Genomic DNA, 21,455 nt, shown 5'->3' with positions numbered 1-21,455 from the left:
TCCATTTAGATCCCAGTTCCTTTAGGTCTGTCTGTTTCACACAGTCAATTATGGAGAATTTTCTGCCACCCTAACCCCTACCCCATACTCCTCAGTTCTTCCACCCCTCTCCCTTTCCCCGTCTCAGGGCCCATCACTTACTCTTCATCCTCCTCTGCCCCCTGCAGCGTCTGCTCCTTCCGCTGCTGCCGGCAGATAAGGATGCCCGTGGCAGCCACAGCAGTCGCAATGATGGCGGCGATGATGCCCCCGATGATGCCGCCCGTGGCCCCTGCGCCTGCTGTGTTGGGGGTCTCTGCAAGGAGAGGGACAGCGTAAGGGGGTCTCCAGGAGGAAGCCACAGCTCCGTATTCCAAGCTACCATCCCCACCCCAAGTCATTGCCTGCCTGTCTATGTCCTCTCCCACGGGCGGGGGACATTCTTTCATTCAACTCAAACTGCTGAGCATGAGGAAGGAGCGAGGACGTGTGCCCCGCATGGGAGACGACTGGAGAACAAAACATACATACAAAGTGTCTACCTTCATGGAACTTTGATTCTTGTTGGGCAGGGAGGCCAACAGTAAGCAAACCAGTACAATAGTTCACATGCCAGACGGGAGTAAGTCACGGGGGATACAAAAATACAGAGTGCGGAAGTGATAGGAGGTGCAAGGTGGGGTCCCCAAAGGTAGTGGGAGGGCCTCTACCTTACTGTAAGGTGACAACTGAGCAAGGACCTGAAAGAGATGCCGGGGATGAGTCACGAGAGTGTCTGGGGGCATCACAGGCAGTGCAAACAGCCAGAGGCCCTGCAGGAGGCTTGCGGGGCTTTATGGCTTTTTTTGAGACGGTCTTGCTTTGTCACCCAGGCTAGAGTGCAGTGGCATGATCACCGCCAACTGTAGCCTCAATCTCCTGGGCTCAAGTGATCCTCCCAACTTACCCTCCGGAGTGGCTGGAACTACAGGCATGTGCCACCAGGCCCAGCTTTTTTTGTTTGTTTGTTAATTTTTTGTAGAGATGGGGTTTTGCCGTGTTGCCCAGGCTGGTGTTGAACTCCTGGGCTCAAGCGATCCTCCCGCCTTGGCCTCCCAGTGTGCTGGGATTATGCCATGCTCGGCCTGGCTTGTGTTGTTTTTAAAGAACAGCAAGTAGACCATGTAGCTGGGGCAGAATGAGGCGGGGAAGTGGGGAGATGAGAGGAGATAGGACCGGGGCGGCTAGAAAGCAGAGAATGCAGGGGCAGAATTCTGGGATCCAGAATCACCTCTGGGGACTAGAATCTCCTTCCACTTATCAGGAAAGGGGTTAGAGCTGGGGGCAATGACTGACGCCTGTAATCCCAGTGCTTTGGGAGGCCGAGGCGCGCGGATTGTTCAAGATCAGCCAGGGTGACGAGCACAAGACCTCATCTCTAGAAAAAATTTAAAAAATTAGCCGGGGGCCGGCCGGGCACCTGTAATCCCAGCCCTTTGGGAGGCCGAGGTGGGTGGATCACCGGAGGTGGGGAGTTTGAGACCAGCCTGATCAACATGGAGAAACCCTGTCTCTACTAAAAATACAAAATATTAGCTGGTCGTGCTGGTGCATGCCTGTAAATCCCAGCTACTCAGGAGGCTGAGGCAGGAGAATCGCTTGAATCCAGGAAGCGGAGGTTGCCGTGAGCCAAGATTGCGCCATTACACTCCAGCCTGGGCAACAAGAGCGAAACTCCATCTCAAAAAAAAAATTAGCTGGGGGCCAGGAACAGTGGCTCACACCTGTCATCCCAGCACTTTTGGAGGCTGAAGTGGGAGGATTGATCACTTGAGCCCGGGAGTTTGAGCCCAGTCTGGGTAATATAGGGAGACCACCCTGCTTCTTAAAAAAAAAAAAACAACAAAAGGATGGCTGGGCGCATTACTCAGGAGGCTGAAACAGGAGAATTGCTTGAACTTGGGAGGTGGAGGGTGCGGTGAGCCGAGATCGCACCACTGCACTCCAGCCTGGGTAACAGAGCAAGATACCATTTCAAAAACCAAACCAAACAACAAAACAAAATAAAACAAAAAAAAACACAAGACTGGAAAAGGGGTCGAGAAGCCCGTGTGCTCCTGGCCCTCTCCTTCCTTCCTAGCACTTCCTGTTTCCATATCTCATGTCTTCCCTAATGGAAGAGTTTTTGGAGCAGCTACCTGTTTACTTGCCAATTTTCACACTAGGCCATGCGCCCGAGGTCTGGCACACAGTTGGTGTTTGGTGGGTGTGTAAGGACGACCCAGCATGGCACTGAAGGATCCACTGTGTGCCAGGCGGACAGAATTCCCCGCTCCTGCCCTCCTGTTGCCTGGGTGGGGTGGGTGGGCGAGTACAGACAATAAACAACCGGGCAAGTACAGACAATAACACGTATGGAAGAGCCCATGGGGGTCACGCACGCATCAGCCTCACTCTGCAGATGAGGAGGAAGCTTCCAGAGGACGCTGGACTATTGGATCTTCATCTTCACTGCTCCCGTTCCACAGCCTGACATCCTCTGGAGGGCTTCAGCGGGTGGGGGAGTGAGAGAGAGGCTGCCCCTCGGTCCGCACACACACCTTCATGCTAAACATACTGCTGCTATTCTTGTGGTCATCATGGCAATGTGCGCCGGAGGACGGGACTGGGTCTGTGCAGGTCATAGCTGCAGCCCCAGCACCGCCTGGCACAGGGCTTGGTGGGGTCTGTGGAGGTCGACGAGGCTGCATGAGGGCATCACGGGCATGTCCTTACTGGGTCCCGTGACAGCCTTGTGAGGCCGATGTGAACACCCGCCCCGTGTTACAGAGGCGGCACAGAGGCTTGGGAGAGCAGAGGTGACACGGGTAAAAACCTGCCCCTTACTGAGCCTGGGAGTTCAAGGACCCCCTCTATCTTTGCTTTTCCAGTTGAAAGGAGCTGGAGGGAGCTGCTGCCACTCCCAAGGAGTCACTGAAAAGTCCCTTGGGGTGATCCCTGAGGGCAAGGATGGAGAAGCAGGTGAGGGAAGCTACAGTGGGGGTGGCCAGAGATGGGACTTCTCCAGCACCCCTCGCCTGCCCCATGCCCTTAGGGTCCCTAAGAATGGGAGTGGGGAGCAGCCCTCCCCTCCTGAGACTGCCAGCAACCTGGGGGAGTTGAGGTCTGAGGCTCCATTGGATCACAGCCCTCTGGCCTCCCATTCTCTCAGGACGCAGGGAACCTGACTGAGCCCCTGCTGTCCCCACCCCCACCTGCACCCGAGGGTCTCTGGACTCCGACCGGTCTGGCCACACCATCCAGAAAGGCAGCTTCTGTCCTGGGACTCAGAAGTCCAAATGTTCAGGTCTCTGAGCCCACAGTCCAGTGACCTGAATCCTAGTTCCACGAGCCTCGCGGTTCTCGGCTGTCCAATGCGTCTTTCAAGGATCCAAGTGGTCCGAGCCCCACAGCCTTCCCCAGTCTAACCCCTTCCAGGCTCTCATTCCCAGGGGACATGGATCGGCTCTTCCCAGCCCTGGGACCTAGGAGTCCCTGTCCCACCCCCTCTTTCCCCACCACCCAAGGAGGGGGTCTGATGTATTACAAGACACCCCCAATGTTTTCCTCCAAGGCATTTATTAACTCCTGAGTGTCACGGGGCCAGGGGCAGGCTGGAGTCAAAACCAAGTCTCTGGGGGCGAGGGTCCTCTCTGGATCCCCACAACTCAGCTCCCCGGGCTCCCCATGCAGCCCTAGAGACGGGAGAAGTCCAGTGTGCCATTCCACCTCCCTCCAAGTCCCAGGAAAGTGGGAGGCAGTGTTCCACTCCAGTGTTGTCCAGACGAACAAGTCCAACCAGTCTGGAACCCTAGGCCGGCGTGGCCCAGTTGGGGGCGGGAGGGCTGGGCCCGGCTCTGTCTCTGTTTGTGTCCAGGTCACACATAAACTGCCCGCCGTGAGATGAGGGAGCCGTCCAGCTGGGACTCCATGTCATCCTCGAGTGCTGGGGGTGGAGGCAACATGAGGCCTTTCTCTGCCTTCTCTTCCTCCTCCTCCTCCTCCTCCTCCTCCTCACCATCTGGTTCCATGGGACCAGGGACTACTGGTGTCCAGAAAACAGGGTCCCCATTTCCCAACACCTGAGTTTTCGGATCGTAGAATCCCCCGTCGCCGCTGGCTCCTCTTCCTGTTCCTCCAAGGCTCTTCCTCCTCCTCCTCACCCTCAGCAGAATGAAGGCCAAGGACCCCCCAGCCAGAAGTAGCAGCACCAGCAGTGTCCCCCCCACGGCCCCCCACACCAGTGGGCCCATGTCTCGGGGCGAGGCCCTGGGGGTTTCTGAGGAGAGAGAGAAGGAGGGGTGAGAGAGAGAGAGAGAAAGGGAGACACAAGGTCATGAGGATAGCTCTGGTGAGGGGGTGGGGGAGACGCAGGATAGGCGGGGAGGAAAGGAGCGGGAGTGACCATAATTAGGGGGTGACTCTAAGCAGAAGAATGGAGGAGGAAGAGGAGTGGGGGGGAAGGGGAAGCCCCCCTCCGCCCTTCACTACAGCCTGAGCACCACTTTGTACAAGGAGGGGATGCCAACCAGTGGTCCCCAGGTGTTCACGTTTTGCAAAATTTAAATTGCTAGCCAACCTTTCAAAAATCAGGCGATTTCACTTAAAAATCCAGGTTTCTCTTAGGGGGGAAAAGATCAGATCTGGCAACACCAAACTCCCACGTCTGGCAATCGCTGTGGCTGAGTGGAAGCTGGCTATTCGGATGCAGTAGATCTGGCCGCCCGGTCACTGGCCGGGACCCTGGCGCCACCTGACTTCGCAGCCCTCCCTGAATGTGCTGTGGGGTCCTCACACAGCTACGAGCTTGGGGGCACACCCCCTCGGGGGAGGACAGTTGGATTTCAGTGGGAGGCTGTCTGATCCCAAAGCTCTCTGCAGAGGGCCACAGACTCCTGATACTTCTGCCCTCTCGAGTGGCTGGGAGCATTTATTCCAAGTGCCGTGGCTGCCTCCTCTCTGGGCCACTCATCCCCAGCGTGTAAAATGGGGTTCTCATAGACCGGGACAGTAGGACTTCCTTAGTGCTCCCTGCAGGGGTTGAGCCAGGGAGGATGGGAGGGAGCAGGGAGGCAGAGAGAGAGGAAGCCATGAAGTGCTGAGGAGGGAAGTGTGAGCAGGGAGGGATGGGGCTCCTGGGCCCCAAGCCAGGGACAGGTATCAATGTAACCAGAACCTACCCACTGCCACTTCCCCCATCCCTGCATGCAAGGCCTAACTGGGACAGACGGGGGTGGGGGTTCACCCACACCTGACCGCACCTCTACACCTCTACTCACAGGAGAGCTGAGACCCAGGAAGGACATCTGTTTCTGTTGTTTTCAAACAGGGGGTCATGACCCAGTGGGCTGTCAAATCAGCTTAGTGACTCACAAATAGCATTAAAAAAAGAGGAGGATAAAATCTTTTTTGGCAGGGGGTAGGGTGGTATATACGTCTCTAGCTATACGCTGGGTTGAGGAGTGAAACAGATTTTTCTCCATAATGGAAGTGCTGGTCACTAACTGGACCAGGTTGAGCCTATCTCGGGAGGTCTGTCTCTGTTTCTGGAGGTGGCATTGGTGTTTTGGAACTTGATGCTGAGTCTGTTCATGTCTAGGGTTGAAAGTTCTGAATCAGGCTCATGTGGTGGCTCATGTCTGTAATCCCAGCACTTTGGGAGGCCGAGGCAAAAGGAATGCTTTGAGGCCAGGAGTTCAAGACCAGTCTGGTCAACATAATGAGACCCTGTCTCTATTAAAAATAAAATGTTCTCTGAGTCTCCCTAAAGATAGATCTGTCCTGCGGTGTGGCATGTGTACCTATGTTCGTGCTGCTGTGGACTCCATACTGTTTTTCTGTGACGACTGTGTGTGTGCCTGGATGTGGGTTCGTGGCTCAGAGACCCTCTGAGAGTGACCCCAGGAGCTTTGAGTGTGTCTCCTCTGGCTGTGGCTGTCGGGGCACTCACTGCTTGCAACGGGATTTCTAGGGTGCTTGGAGCACGCACGTTTCTGCAGGCATTATCTGTAGGCACGTGTCTTTGTAATGGTGTTGTCGTCTGGGGGTGGCTCCGTGGCCACCGTTGTGGGGAGGTGGGGTATCTTTCCACAGCGCTGAGTCTTTCTCTACTGCGTCTGTTCTGCAGGCTCCAACCTTGGAGCCACCTGCTGGGTGTGTGGGCAGGGCATCAGCTTCTCAGGTGTATCTGGGGTAGAGGTTAGGGGTGTATTTCCAGTCAGGTGTCTGTCTGGGTGGGTGGAGCTGACCCTCCCCTGGGTGTGCTGCTGAGGGCAGGGACTGTGGCTCATTCACCATTGTATTCCTAACCTCAGCCAGAGTGCCTAGCAAACAGGAAACACATATTTGTTGAATGAGAATCTCCCTAACGGACTTTCTGGAGAGTTTCGGAGGAGTTTCGGGGAGTTTCGGGAGAGTTCCCGGGCACAGGTTTCTCCCAGGGTGTCTTTTGATTTTCCGTCTGAGTGAGGGATGACATTCCTCTGTGGGCAGCCGTTGCTGTCCGGGATTAGTTTTGCCCCCAGCGTGTCTGTCTGTGTGATGTCTCCCTCCAGGGACTCGTGCGCATCCTCGAGCATCAGGCGAGCCCAGAGCGGGACAGCTGTCTCTCTGGGTTTGCTGTCTGTGACAGTGTTTCCCATAGGGGTGCCCTATCTCCCTGGCTGTATCTGGATTCCTGAAGAGGGGTCTGTTTTCCCTTAGGTGTCCCTGCAAGGTTGTGTGTGCATTCTAAGATTATGACTCAGTAAGGGAGTCTGCTTCTGTCCCTCCGTGGCTACTCTGTCTGCATGACAGGGACAGCCCCTGTCTGGGAGTTTGTCCCTACACCTTCGGTCATGTTTCTGGGGGGCCTGCACATTGCGTGTTTGCACAGGTGTGCTGCATGGACCGTTGCCCTCGGGTGTTTCTTTTTTTTTTTTTTTTTTTTTTTTTTGAGACGGAGTCTCGCTCTGTCGCCCAGGCTGGAGTGTAGTGGCACGATCTCGGCTCACTGCAAGCTCCGCCTCCCGGGTTCACGCCATTCTCCTGCCTCAGCCTCCCGAGTAGCTGGGACTACAGGCGCCCACAACCGCGCCCGGCTAATTTTTTGTATTTTTAGTAGAGACGGGGTTTCACCGTGGTCTCGATCTCCTGAACTTGTGATCCGCCCGTGTCGGCCTCCCAAAGTGCTGGGATTACAGGCGTGAGCCACCGCGCCCGGCCGCCCTCGGGTGTTTCTTTTTTTTTTTTTTTTTTTGCGACGGAGTCTCGCTCTGTCGCCCAGGCTGGAGTGCAGTGGCCGGATCTCAGCTCACTGCAAGCTCCGCCTCCCGGGTTCACGCCATTCTCCTGCCTCAGCCTCCCGAGTAGCTGGGACTACAGGCGCCCACCACCTCGCCCAGCTAGTTTTTTTGTATTTTGTAGTAGAGACGGGGTTTTTTTTTTTTTTTTTTTTTTTTTGAGACGGAGTCTCGCTGTGTCTCCCAGGCTGGAGTGCAGTGGCGTGATCTCGGCTCACTGCAAGCTCCGCCTCCCGGGTTCACGCCATTCTCCCGCCTCAGCCTCCCAAGTAGCTGAGACTACAGGCGCCCGCCACCACGCCCGGCTAGTTTTTTGTATTTTTAGTAGAGACGGGGTTTCACCATGTTAGCCAGGATAGTCTCGATCTCCTGACCTCGTGATCCACCCGCCTCGGCCTCCCAAAGTGCTGGGATTACAGGCTTGAGCCACCGCGCCCGGCCCCTCGGGTGTTTCTAAGCATGTCTCTTTCTGGCCAGGTGCAGCGGCTCACGCCTGTAATCCCAGCACTTCTGGAGGCCAAGGCGGGTGGATCACCTGAGGTCAGCAGTTCGAGACCAGCCTGACCAATATGGTGAAACCCTGTCTCTACCGAAAATACAAAACTTAGCTGGGCTTGATGGTGAGCACATGTAGTCCCAGCTACTCAGGAAGCTGAAGCAGGATATTGCTTGAACCCGGGAGGCGGAGGTTGCGGTGTGCTGAGATTATGCCACTGCACTTCAGCCTGGGCGACAGAGCAAGACTCCATCTCAAAAAAAAAAAAAAAAAAAAAAAAAAAGTCTGTTTCCAGTTGTCACAGTTGTCATCTGGCTTCGTTCCGTCTGTCTTGGCCAGTGCCACTGTCCTCCTGGGTGTGTGTCTTGGTGACAATGGGTTTGAGTGTGCAGGGTTACTATCCAGGTGAGTGTCTGGATTCTGAGGCATCTCTGCAACAGCATTTCCCAGCACAGGGAGTGTCTGTGGCTGTGGGTCCTGCCAGCTGTGGCTTTGACAGGAGGGGTCTCTGGCCCCAGCTCCGGGGCCCGTGGGGCTCTCTGTCCCAGGGAGCATGGCTCTGTTAACAGTCCCGGCTTCCCTCTAGGTGTGTGGCTCTGCAGCTGTGAGTTTGACCCAGTTTCCATCACTGGGTGATGGTCTGGCTTCGCGCTTTTCCTCTTTGGCTCCGTGCCTTGGGGCCGGATCGTGTTTCTAGGGGTGGGAGCTCTTGGTTTCTGTCTCTTTGAGGTTTGTGTGCCTGATTCTAGGTGTGTGTCTTTCTCAGGAGCTGGAGCCCAGGGTAGCTTCCTCAGGTCTCTTCGTGAGGACCCTAGCCAGGCCTCTACTTTCTAGGAACCCCGAGCAAAGTCCTCAACCCCCCAACTCTGCTGCCTTCACTTACCCTGACACCCCAAATTCAGACCCCAGTCTGAGGCCACGAGGGGAAGGCCAACCCTCATCTCCCCTCAGCCAGGCGGGTCTACATCCCTCCCAGGCCGGCGGCGCAGCCTCCCCCAGTGCAGTCCCCAAATCCTGAAGGGTGGAGCTCTGGGGGAGCAGACCCAGGTCTCCACACACGGCCCCCAAGACCCACTCACCTCGGACAAAGATGACCTGCTCAGCGCGGCCCATGCCCACGGCATTGGTGACTGTGCAGACGAAGGTGGTATTGAACAGACTGTCCACCGCGTGGATGACCAGCTGGGAGCCCTGGGCTACTGCGGAGGTCGGGAAGATGCCTGAGGTCCTGGAGGGGTGTGGGGTCAGGTGAGAGGGATACCAAGGTCGAGAGGGGAGCACAGGTCTCATCCCTGAAGATACACCCACCAGGAGCCAAGCTGCAGGGACCTAAGTACTCCTGGAGACCCCAAATTGCCAAAATGCAAGCTCCCTTCAACCTGGAGGACTTAGGAGTTTAGGCCCAGCCCCTCCTCCCTCAGACCCAGGAGTCCAGGACCCCAGCCCTTCCTCTCTCAGACACTGGAGTCCAAGCCCCCAGCCCCTGCTCCCTTGGACCCAGGAGTCCAGCCCCCAGCCTCTCCTCCCTCAGACCCAGGAGTCCAGGCTCCAGCCTCTCCTCCCTCAGACCCAGGAGTCCAGGCCCCCAGCCCCTCCTCCCTCAGACCCAGGAGTCCAGGCCCCCAGCCCCTCCTCCCTCAGACCCAGGAGTCCAGGCCCCCAGCCCCTCCTCCCTCAGACCCAGGAGTCCAGGCCCCAGCCCTGCCTCCCTCAGACCCAGGAGTCCAGGCCCCCAGCCCCTGCTCCCTCAGACCCAGGAGTCCAGGCCCCCAGCCTCTCCTCCCTCAGACCCAGGAGTCCAGGCCTCAGCCCTGCCTCCCTCAGACCCAGGGTTCCGAGGCCACGTGACTCACGTGCTCCAGTCATAGCCCGTGGGCTCCGGGTTGCTGTGGACGTCACAGCTCAGGGTGGCATCAGTACGGCCGAGGTACCAGTTGTCATCATAGCCGGAGATGGACACTTCAGGAGGGTCTGCGGGAAATGGGGGGACTGGATCAGCAAGGAGGAGAATCCCAGAGTGGGTGGACAGGTTAGCAGATGGACAGGAATGCTAAAGAAACGGGGCAGCCGGGCGCGGTGGCTCAAGCCTGTAATCCCAGCACTTTGGGAGGCCGAGGCGGGCGGATCACAAGGTCAGGAGATCGAGACCACAGTGAAACCCCGTCTCTACTAAAAATACAAAAAATTAGCCGGGCGCGGTGGCGGGCGCCTGTAGTCCCAGCTACTCAGGAGGCTGAGGCAGGAGAATGGCGTGAACCCAGGAGGCGGAGCTTGCAGTGAGCCGAGATCGCGCCACTGCACTCCAGGCTGGGCAACAGCGTGAGACTCCGTCTCAAAAAAAAAAAGAAACGGGGCAGGTTGGCAGGAGGTATGGCAGTCAAAACCATCTGGGGCAAATCAATCCAGGCTGTGTATGCTGATGCCGGTGTAGACACCGTTCGGGGAAACCACTGTGGATAATTTTGTGGGAGTTATTGTTCAGTGCTGGCAGTGCCTGTGGGAGCCACTACAAATAATGTGTGTGTGTGTGTGTGTGTGTGTGTGTGTTTCACAGGACGTTGCTCTGTTGCCCAGGGTGGAGAGCAGTGGGGTGATCTTAGCTTGTTGCAACTTCCGCATCCTGGGCTCAAGCCATCCTCCCGCCTCGGCCTCCCAGGTGGTTGGGATTACAGGCATGTACCAACACTTCCAGCTAATTTTGGTATTTTTAGCAGAGACAGGGTTTCACTGTGTTGCCCAGGCTGGTCCCAAACTCTTGACCTCAAGTGATCCGCCTGCCTTGGCCTCCCAAAGTGCTGGGATTACAGGTGTGACCCACCACATCCGGCCTGTGTGTGTGTTTCTGACATGGAAGGAGGATGTCAAAACAGGGTTTGGGCAACCAGTGTAGGTCCTGGGAAGAAACTGGCACAGACGAGGCTCAGGGGAGCTGGTGCACTTATGGGCGCACATGTTGTCTGGGGGAACCGGTGTAGACTTGGCTTAGGGAATCTGTGTAAGTGGAGGCATTGCCTGGGGAGCTAGTGTAGACAACGTTGAGTTGGGGTATGTGGTCATTTTGGACAGTGGTGGAAGAGGTGGTTAAGCCAGTATTTGAGGGATTCTGTGTGAAGAGTGCCAGGGTGGCCTCTCTGGGTAATATTATGAGGTGTGAGTATAGGCAGTTTCTGGAAGAGCTAGCAAAAATCCCAGTGGGAGGGGTCAGGATCAACAGGGCCCAGCGGGTGGGGGCAATGTAAATAATATCAGGGATCAGGGGTCGGTGTAGAGACTCTGGGAGACACAGTATAGATGGCACCTAGGGAAGTCAAGGCAGAAGTATGAGAAGGTGTGGAGATGATGTTAGGTTGGGCAGTGTAGACATGTAGACATGGCCCAGCATGATTGACCCGGACGGTCCAGGGGCAGTGCCGACCAGGGTCCATGGAAGCCAGAAAAGACACTGTTGGGGGCAGCTCTTTGCTGGTAAACCAACTCTCTGGGGAATAAAAGAAGCTCCCATTTCTAGGGTTTGCCAATTTCCTTGGTGCAAACATTCCCCAAGGTTGATTTCAAGCTCCGAGACGGCTTCATTGGATGTGGAATTGGAAAGAAATGTATCAAACTGGCTCTTGCAAGCCCATCCCAGCTTACCACAGACTAGGCATGGCATGAACCCAGTAAAGCCAGTGTAGACAATGAGGGGGAAGTATGTAGATTTGCCCATGGGAACCAGTGTAGACAATGGCAGGAAGGTTGTGCAGAATTTGGCTTCAGGGAACCCACGTAGACAACATTCAGAGACAATGTAGACAGTGCTTTAGAGAAGCCAGTGTAGGCAGTTTTGATGGGGGAGGGGTCACCCCCGATGCACTCACAGCGTACAGAGAGGGTCACAGGTATCAGGGCTGGCTCCTCGAAGCTCTCATGCTCCACTTTGCAGGTGACCGTGACACCATCTGCTCGGCCCGAGGGGACCAAGGTGAAGCGGCTGGTGACGGTGACAGTGCCGGCCAGGGTCCCTGACACCTGGGTCTCTTTGGCTTCCCAGTCCAGGGATGAGAGCCAGGAGATCCGGGCAGGTGGGCGACCCTCTTTGGAGATGCAGCGGGCCACTGGCACAGGGTCCTGGCTGAACGTGACCTCCTGGGCCTCAGCGTGGTTCTGGGGCTTGGCTGGGGAGAGGATGAGAGGGGGTGCATCACTCCTCACCTGCAGTCATTCAACCAACACTCAGCAGAGGAGCAGGGTGCTAGGCCCTAACCGCTGGGTTCCAATCCCAGCTCTGCTGCTTATCAGTGGCCTGGCTTGGGGTAAGTGGTTTTGCAACTCGGTAGCTGTCTTTTCTTTGGTTCTGTAGCTGTCTCTTCTTTGGTAAAATGGGGATAATGAAAGTACCCACCCCGAGGATTTTTTTTTTTTTTTTTTGAGATGGAGTCTGGCTCTGTCGCCCAGGCTGGAGTACAGTGTCCGGATCTCAGCTCACTGCAAGCTCCGCCTCCCAGGCTTACGCCATTCTCCTGCCTCAGCCTCCCGAGTAGCTGGGACTACAGGCGCCCGCCACCTTGCCCGGCTAGTTTTTTGTATTTTTTTTAGTAGAGACGGGGTTTCAACGTGTTAGCCAGGATGGTCTTGATCTCCTGACCTCGTGTTCCATCCATCTCGGCCTCCCAAAGTGCTGGGATTACAGGATTGAGCCACTGCGCCTGGCCTGAGGATTGTTGTGTGAATTAAATACTACACTGATAGGTAAATGCCTTAGGGTACTGTCTGGCCCACACTGCCCTATCCAAGCGTTGCCCATTTTATTTTACTTTATTTTTTAGAGACAGGGGCCCGCTCTGTCACCTGGGCTTGCGTGCAGTGGCGTGATCATAGCTTGCTGCAGCCTCCACCCACTAGGCTCAAGTGATCCGCCCTCCTTGGCCTCCAGAGTAGCCAGGACCACAGGCATGCACCACCATGCCCAGCTAATTTAAATTTTTTTTTTTTTTGTAGAGATGAGTTCTTGCTATGTTGCCCAGGCGGATCTCAAACTCCTGAGCACAAGCCATCTTCCCACCTCGGCCCCTCAAAGCTCTGAGGTTACAGGCGCCTGGCCTGGCCATTTCGTTATACTGTCTCTTCGCCCTGCCAGAGATGCAGAGACAGGGTCCAAAAGCCTGGAGGAGGCTGGGATTTAAAAGAAAAAGGTGGTCAGGCATGGTGGTTCACACCTGCAATTCCAGCACTTTAGGAGGCTGAGGAGGGTGGATCACTTGAGGTCAGGAGTTCGACACCAGCCTGGCCAACATGGTGAAACCTTGTCTCTACTAAAAATGCAAAAATTAGCCAGGCGTGGTAGCATGCATCTGTAATCCCAGCTACTCAGGAGGCTGAGGCATGAGAATTGCTTGAACCCGGGAGGCGGAGGTTGCAGTGGGCGGAGATCATGCCACTGCACTCCAGCCTGGGTGACAGAGCAAGACTCTGTCTCAAAAAACAAAACAAAACAAAACAAAACAAAAAAGCCAAGGCTGAATAACCGAGTAATGTGGTTCAAAGGTCCAGCTGAAAAGGCCCCCTGTTCCTTTTCCTGTAGTCATCATTAGAGGATTGTATGACCGGAAGTGTGATAAAGGCAGAAAATTTTCAAAGTCGGTCCTTTTTTTTAATACCCTTTCCACCTTATCCTCTTGGAAAACATGGGAAGAAAAAAATCACAAAAAACAAACCTCCAGGAAGAATAGCAGCTCATGCTTATGATGTGTGTTCCCCACCCAGACTCACATCTTCCGTTGCTTTCTGGACCTGGGTATCCACCTCTGAACTTCTCAACACAGTCTGACTCTCCCCTTCTTCCCAGCTCTCCCTTCCCACCGCCTTCTCCCCTGACCATTGTGGAGCATCCAACAAGCCTCCCCACATCCTCCTGGCTGCCCTCCAAGCTGTTAGAATAGCGACTCAGGGCCCAAGCCCAGCACTTCCCCATGGCCACCTCCCCTGGCCGCTCCACGTGCTCCCTCGCCCTCCTCAGTCTCTGCCCCCACCCACTTTGGGGTTTTGGTTGGTGATTTTGTGACTGGATTGCTTTGGCTTCCTTCTCCAGACCCCACTCCAAGCCCCTCTTCCTCAAGGGCACTTTGCTGACCGCTGACTCTGGCCAACCATCCATCTCTCAGTGGCTCACACATTATGAAGACAGAGGCTTTGGCTGTTTTGTTCCTTACTTCTGCCCCAGTGTGTATATAGAAGCTTTTGAAATTATCTCTCTCTCTCTGTTTTTTTAATTTGAGATGGAGTCTTGCTCTGTCACCCAGGCTGGAGTACAGTGGTTCAATCTCGGCCCACTGCAACCTCCTCTTCCTGGTTTCAGTGATTCGCCCACCTTAGCCTCCTGAGTAGCTGGGATTACAGATGTGCGCCACCATCCCTGGCTAATTTTTACTTTTATTTTTGGAGACCCTCTCTCCAAGAAACAAACAAACAAACAAACAAACAAAAGCTCACTTGCAAAAGCTCCTTGCCTTGGCCCCTGCTTGAAGTGTATATTCAGGACAACTTCAATCTATGCTCCCAGGTGGTCATCCTCAAGCCTTGCCCTTGATTAAACCCTACACTTCCTCATATCTTCTGAGTCGCTTTATTTATTTATTTATTTTGATTCGGAGTTTTGCTCTTGTTGCCTCTCAGCCTCCCAAAGTGCTGGGATTACAGGTGTGAGCCACCGTGCCTAGCCCTAAAGTTATCTCTGGAAGAGAACAAATGATTGCATAAGAAGAGAGGCATTGGTGAGGGTGGGGAGGAGACAGCTGTCCTTTGTGTTATGGAAAACAACTGTGGTCTCATGTGTCACTGGAAAGGGAAGTGTTTACTCAAGGACAGCACAGGGTGACCTTTCAGACGCTCTGGGCTGAGAAGGGGGAAGAAAAGGACATCCAGAGTGATGTGGCTTCTGGGAAGTTGGGCTCCCAGGGGACTTCCAAGATTTAAAGAAACAGCATTTGTAGCTGTGGTGACTCATGCCTGTAGTCCCAGCTACGCAGGAGGCGGAGGTAGGAGGATCCCTTGAGCCCAGGATTACAGGTGTGAGCCACTGCGTCGGGCCTGGGACTCTTCTCTGATCCTGCTTCCCCCTCAATCCATGGGCGAGCCCAGCACCTACTATCTCCTAAAAACACCTTTCTATGCCGCCCGCTTCCCTCTGCCCCCACTGCCTCATCCGTCTTCCCAGCAATGCCTCCTCTTGCCTCTCTTCCCAGCTCCCTTCTACCTCCGTCCACTCCTCCAATGGCTTGTCACACAAATGCCAGTCATTTTTTCCAATCTCAAACGTCTGACCAGATCTCTCCTGTGGCTTGATGCCTCCCATGGCTCTTAACCATACTGAGGGCGTAGTGTAGTCCAGCCTCCTCGCCTCCACCTGTGAAGCTCGTGTAATGTGGCCCCGCTGAGGGTCACTCAAGCCCTTGCCTATCCTCCCCAGCCTCCTTTCCATTCCTGGAACATGCCCAGCTCCCAGCTCACGCCTACCTCCCAGCTTTTTCTGCCCGAGCCCCTCTGCTGTGCCCGAAGGTGGGCTCCTTCTCAGACTCCAGACTTGACTAAGACGCCTTCCCTGCACATTCTATCTCAATGAGGCCAAGGTGTCTCCTTCTTCTAAACCATTACTTCCCGCCTGGACTGGACTTGTTTTAAGATAGGGTCTCATTCTGTTGTCCAGGATGAAGTGCAGTAGTACAATCAGTTCCCTGCAGCCTCATCCTCCTGGGCTCAGGTGATCCTCCCACCTCAGCCTCTCAAGTAGCTGAAATTACAGGTATGAGTCAGGTGATCCTCCCACCTCAGCCTCTCGAGTAACTGAAATTACAGATGTGAGTCACTGAGCCTGGTTAATTAAAACTTTTTTTTTTTCCTGGCCGGGAGCAGTGGCTCACGCCTGTAATCCCAGCACTTTGAGAGGCCCAGGCAGATGGATCACCTGAGGTCAGGAGTTCAAGACCAGCCTGGTCAACAAGGCGAAACCCCATCTCTACTAAAAATACAAAAAAAATTAGCCAGGCGTGGTGGTGGGAGCCTGTAATCCCAGCTACTCAGGAGGCTGAGGCAGGAGAATTGCTTGAACCTGGGAGGTGAAGGTTGCTGTGAGCCGAGATCGCGCCACTCCACTCCAGCCTAGGCAACAAGAGCGAACCTCTGTCTCAAAAAAAAAAAAAAAAAAAAAAAAAAAAAAAATTTTTTGTCATTGAGACAAGAGTCTTACTATGTTGCCTAGGATGGTCTCAAATTACTAGGCTCAAGGGATCCTCCCACCTCGGCCTCCCTGAGTGCTGGGGTTATGGGCTTGAGCCACAGCACCCAGCCCGGCCTGGACTTTTGCAGTTGCCTTACCCTGTGGTTTTGCAGCTCCCATCCTTTCCCCTCCCAACACAGCCAGGAAGAGCTGGTGAGAACTCAAGCCAGATCAAACCTCTCTGCTGCTAAGAACAGAGCTTATCTACAGCTTACTACAGCTCTTGTCCTCCCTGGGCAAAAGCCAAAGCCTTCTCACAGTCCACAAGGCTTTTGCCAACCTATCCCCATCCTCTCCTTGACTTTGTTGCTTCCTACTTTCCCCCACTCATATGCCTCCAGCCACACTGACTTCCTTCCTGGCCCTCAAATACTCCAGGTATTCCTGTCTCAGGGCCTTTGTACTTGCCATTCCCTCTGCCTGGAATGCTCTTCCCTTAGATACCCACAGGGCTCTTCCTCTCCTAGTTTCTGCCTAAACATTCCCAGACCTCCTTAGCTAGAATTCCAACTTGGCCCCCTCCAACTTCCACAGCCCCTTTAACTGCTTTACTCTTTTATTTATTTATTAGAGATAGGGTCGCACTTTGTCACCTAGGCTGGAGTGTAGTGGCATGATCACAGCTCACCTCAGCCTCAAATTCCTGGTCTCAAGTGATCCTCCCACCTCAGCTTCCCAAGTAGCTGGGGCCACATCTGCGCACCACCATGGGCTCAATCTACCTGCCTCGGCCTCCCAAAGTGCTTGGATTATAGGCGTGAGCCACCACGCCCAACCTCAATACTTTTTTTTTTTTTTTTTTAGATTGAGTCTCGCTCTGTCACCCAGACTGGAGTGCAGTGGCACACTCTCGGCTCACTGCGACTTCTGCCTCCTGGGTTCAAGCGATTCTCTTGACTCAGCCTCCTGAGTAGCTGGAATTATAAGCGCAGGCCACCACACCCCGCTAATTTTTGTATTTTTCATAGAGACAGGGTTTCACCATGTTGGCCAGGCTGGTCTTGAACTCCTGACCTCAGGCGATCTGCCCATCTCGTCCTTCCAAAGTGCTGGGATTACAGGGGTGGGCCACCGCGCCCAGCCAATACTTATTTTTTTGTTTTTTTCCAAGAATGCCTGGTTGCCTGCTGCATCCTCAGCACACAGTAAAGCATCTGGCACATGGTAGGTGCTTAATGAACATTTGCTGATGGATGGAAACCCAGAGAAAGCGAACCTCACAGCTGAAGCCAAGAGAGAAACTGACCCGCAAGGGGATGCTTCCACACCGTGGCCCTCCCACCTCCTTGCCTCCCGCCCTTACCCTGCTCACCTATGACTCTGAGCCAGGTCATCCCTCGGACGGACCCCTTGGGGAAGGTGGCAAACTCGCAGGTGTAGTTGCCTTCGTCCTCCACCGTGAGCCCGCGGAGGGCCAGCGTGGCGTCCTGGAGCTCCGCCTCTGTGTCTTGCCTAGTGCTCTGCTTGGCAGAGACGAAGGACAGCCGCTCGCTGCCGGGCTTCGGGCTGGGGAAGCTGGGACCCATCTTAGGGTGGAAGGCGGCCACATTCTGGTGGTCTGGAGGTGCATCTGGGCGCTGCCAGGTCACCAGGGAGATGTACAGTCCAGGAACAGGTGGCAGCAGGTGGCACGGCAGCTCCACGGTGCCCCCGAGCTGGCCTCGCACCTCGGGTAGTACTTGAACTCGCACATCCTGGGCTCCTGGGCAGAGAGGACAGAGAGTGAAGAAGTCGGGTGGGGGAGGAACCCAGACACCTCCAGGCAGGGCTACCACAAAGGGGGCCCCATGGGAAATGCAGGCTCCATATGTAATGCAGGCAGCCTTGCAGCATCCTGATTCTGAAAAAGTCACCTGGAAAAGACATTTTAGGGAAGACTAAAATGACTATTCTATTATATTACTACGACACGTACTATGAAGTCATATTACGTATGATTTTGGAATTGCTGTTCATATTCCTAGGTGTGATAATTAAACTGTGGCTATGCACATTATTTTTCCCAGAAGATATGAAGTCGCAGTGTCATGATTTCAAGTTACTCGTAAATGGTTCAGCAAAAAACAAAATATGTCACCCATTGTTAAGGGGGTCTACGTGGGGAGGGTGAGGGAGGCTCCAGGCCATTCTTTTTTTGTTTTTGAGACAGAGTCTTGCTCTATCGCCCAGGCTGGAGTGCAGTGGCGTGATCTCAGCTCACTGCAAGCTCTGCCTCCCGGGTTCACACCGTTCTCCTGTCTCAGCCTCCCGAGTAGCTGGGACTACAGGCACCTGCCACCATGCCTGGCTAGTTTTTTTCTTTTTTGTATTTTTAGTAGAGACGGGGTTTCACCGTGTTAGCCAGGATGGTCTCAATCTCCTGACCTTGTGATCTGCTTGCCTCAGCCTCCCAAAGTGCTGTGATTAAAGGCGTGAGCCACCGTGCCCAACAACCAGGCCATTCTTCTTACCTACACTTGTATGTTTAAAAGTTGACATGATGGCCAGGGTGGTGGCTCAAGACTTTAATCTCAGCACTTTGGGAAGCCAAGGTGGGAGGAATGCTTGAGCCTAAGAGTTCAAGATCGGCCTGGGCAATAGAGTGAGACCCTGCCTTTAAAATTAAAAAACAAAATAAATCAATAAAAATTTTATTTTCTTTAAACTAAATTTTGTTTTCCTCAGACAGGGTCTCCCTTTCACCCAGGCTGGAATGCAGTGGGCAACTCAGCTCACTGCAGCCTCGACCTCCCAGGTTCAGGCTGGGACTACAGGCGTGCACCACCACAGCTGGCTAATTTGTAATTTTTTTTTGGTAGAGACAATGTCTCGCTATGTTGCCCAGGCTGGTCTTGAACTCCTGGACTCAAGTGATCCTCCCACCTCAGCCTCCCAAAGTGCTGGGATTATAGGCGTGAGCCACTGCACCCGGCCCACCCCAAAATTTTCATAAAATTTTTTTTTTTTTGAGTGGAGGGGAATCATCTGAAAATAAATCAATTAAAAAAATTTTTCATATAATACATTTTAAAACATTTAAAGGCTGAGTATAATCTTCATCACCCCCCTCAGTAATATACTTTCTCTCACCTTCCTATGAAACCTACAGCCCTCCCTATATAGTATTTTTTTCCCAAGTTCCTTTCTTTTTTTTTGAGACCGAGTCTCGCTGTGTTGCCCAGCCTGGAGTGCAGTCGTGCAATCTTGGTCACTGTAACCTCCACCCCCGGTTCAAGGGATTCTTGTGCCTCAGCCTCCCGAGTAGCTGGGATTACAGGCGACCGCCACCATGTCCAGCTAATTTTTGTATTTTTAGTAGAGACAGGGTTTCACCATGTTGGCCAGACTGGTCTTGAACTCCTGACCTCAGGTGATCCGTTCCCCCTTGGCCCTAAGTTTCTATTTTTTATTAAAATAAAAATTTAAAAAGTATTATATTTTTAGCAGGTGCGAGTGCCGGTTTCTTACTTACATATATTGCATTGAGGTGAAGTCTGGGCTTTTAGCGTATCCATCACCTGAATAGCAAACATTGTACCCAACAGTTAATTTTTCTTTTTCTTTTTATAGGGTCTCACTCTGTCTCCCAGGCTGAAGTACAGTGGCACGATCCTGGCTCACTGCAACCTGAGTGGCTGGGACTGCAGGCGTGCGCCACCAATGCCTGGCTAATTTTTTATTTTGTAGAGACAGGGTTTTGCCATGTTGCCCAGTCTGGTCTCAAACTCCTGAACTCAAAGTGAGCAGCCCGCCTGATCCTCCCACAGTGCTGGGATTATAGGCATGCACCAACGCACCTGACCTCCAACAGTTAATTTTTCTTTTTTTTGAGACGGAGTCTTGCACTGTTGCCTGGTCTGGAGTGCAGTGGTGTGATCTCGGCTCACTGCAACCTCCACCTTCCAACTTCAAGCGATTCTCCTGCCTCAGCCTCCTGAGTAGCTGGGATTACAGGTACACGCTACCACGTCCGGCTAATTTTTTAATATTTTTAATAGAGATGGGGTTTCACTATGTTGGCCAGGCTGGCCTCGAACATCTGACCTCATGATCCACCTGCCTCGGCCTCCCAAAGTGCTGGGATTATAGGCGTGCGCCACAGTGCCCAGCCTCCAACAGTTAATTTTTCAACCCTCACCCCTTTCCCTCCCTCCCACCTTTTGTAGTCTCCACTGTCCATTATTCCAATCTTTGTGTCCATGTATATTTGCTGTTTAGCTTCCACTTATAAGTGAGAACATGTGGTATTTTGACTTTCTATTTCACTTAGGATAATGGCCTCTAGTTCCATCCGTGTTGGTGCAAAAGACATGATTCCATCCTTTTTTATGGCTGTGTACTATTCCATGATAGATATGTACCACATTTTCTTTCTTTTTTTTTATTGTAAGTTCCAGGGTACATGTGCAGGATGTGCAGGTTTCTTACGTAGGTAAACATGTGCCATGGTGGTTTGCTGCACCTATCAACCCATCACCTAGGTAGTAAGCCCAACATGCATTTGCTATTTTTCCTAATGGTCTCCCTTTCCCTACCCACCCCCGCAACCCCACTGCAACAGGCCCAGTGTGTGCTGTTCCCCTCCCCATGTCCATGTGTTCTCATTGTGCAGCTCCCACTTATAAGTGAGAACATGTGGTGGTTGGTTTTCTGTTCCTATGTTAGTTGCTAAGGATAATGGCTTCCAGCGCCATCCATGTCCCTGCAAAGGACATGATCCTGTTCCTTTTTATGGCTGTGTAGTATTCCGCGGTATGTATATGTACATTTTCTTTATCCAGTCTATCCATGATGGGCATTTGGATTGAGTCCATGTCTTTGCTATTATGAATAGTCCTGCAATGAACATACACATGCATGTATCTTTGTAATATAACGACTTACATTCTTTTGGGTATATATCCAGTAAGGGATTGCTAGGTCAAATGGTATTTCTGGTTCTAGATCTTTGAGGAATTGTCATACCGTCTTCATAACGGTTCAACTAATTTACATTCCCACTAGCAGTGTAAAAGTATTCCTATTTCTCCACAGCCTTGCCTGCATCAGTTGTTTCTTGACTTTTTTTTTTTTTTTTTTTTGAGACAGAGTCTCACTCTGTTGCCCAGGCTGGATGGAGTGCAGTGGCACGATCTCGGCACACTGCAAGCACACTTGGAACCCCTCCTGGGTTCACGCCATTCTCCTGCCTCAGCCTTCTCAGTAGCTGGGACTACAGGTGCTCGCCACTATGTCCAGCTAATTTTTTGTATTTTTAGTAGAGACAGGGTTTTACCTTGTTAGCCAGGATGGTCTTGATCTCCTGACCTTGTGATCCGCCCGCCTCGGCCTCCCAAAGTGCTGGTATTACAGGCGTGAGCCACCGCGCCCAGCCTTTTGACTTTCTTTGAGACAGAGTCTAACTCTGTTGCCCGGGCTGGAGTGCAGTGGCATGATCTCAGCTCACTGCAAC

General features: G+C 53.4%; 1 protein-coding gene across 4 annotated transcripts in view; it reads right to left on the bottom strand.

The window, feature by feature from the left end:
* NECTIN2 (nectin cell adhesion molecule 2) overlaps window positions 1–21,455 on the bottom strand; it is a 43,552-nt gene that overhangs the window by 6,178 nt on the left and 15,919 nt on the right. For 3 of the 4 annotated variants that reach the window (XR_013408650.1, XM_077976402.1, XM_028838459.2), the window contains exons 2-6: window positions 17,337–17,726; window positions 11,631–11,927; window positions 9,627–9,744; window positions 8,853–9,001; window positions 142–295 (exon numbers count right to left, since the gene is read on the bottom strand). Coding sequence is in view for 3 of the 4 variants with exons in the window: in XM_077976402.1 (XP_077832528.1) it covers window positions 142–295; window positions 8,853–9,001; window positions 9,627–9,744; window positions 11,631–11,927; window positions 17,337–17,726 (1,108 nt within the window). In the remaining variant the exon portion in view is untranslated. 4 annotated transcript variants of the gene reach the window in all.

This window comes from Macaca mulatta, chromosome 19 (genome assembly GCF_049350105.2).
Source record: "Macaca mulatta isolate MMU2019108-1 chromosome 19, T2T-MMU8v2.0, whole genome shotgun sequence".
NCBI lineage: Eukaryota > Metazoa > Chordata > Mammalia > Primates > Cercopithecidae > Macaca > Macaca mulatta.
This window is presented reverse-complemented; position numbering and strand designations above follow the sequence as displayed.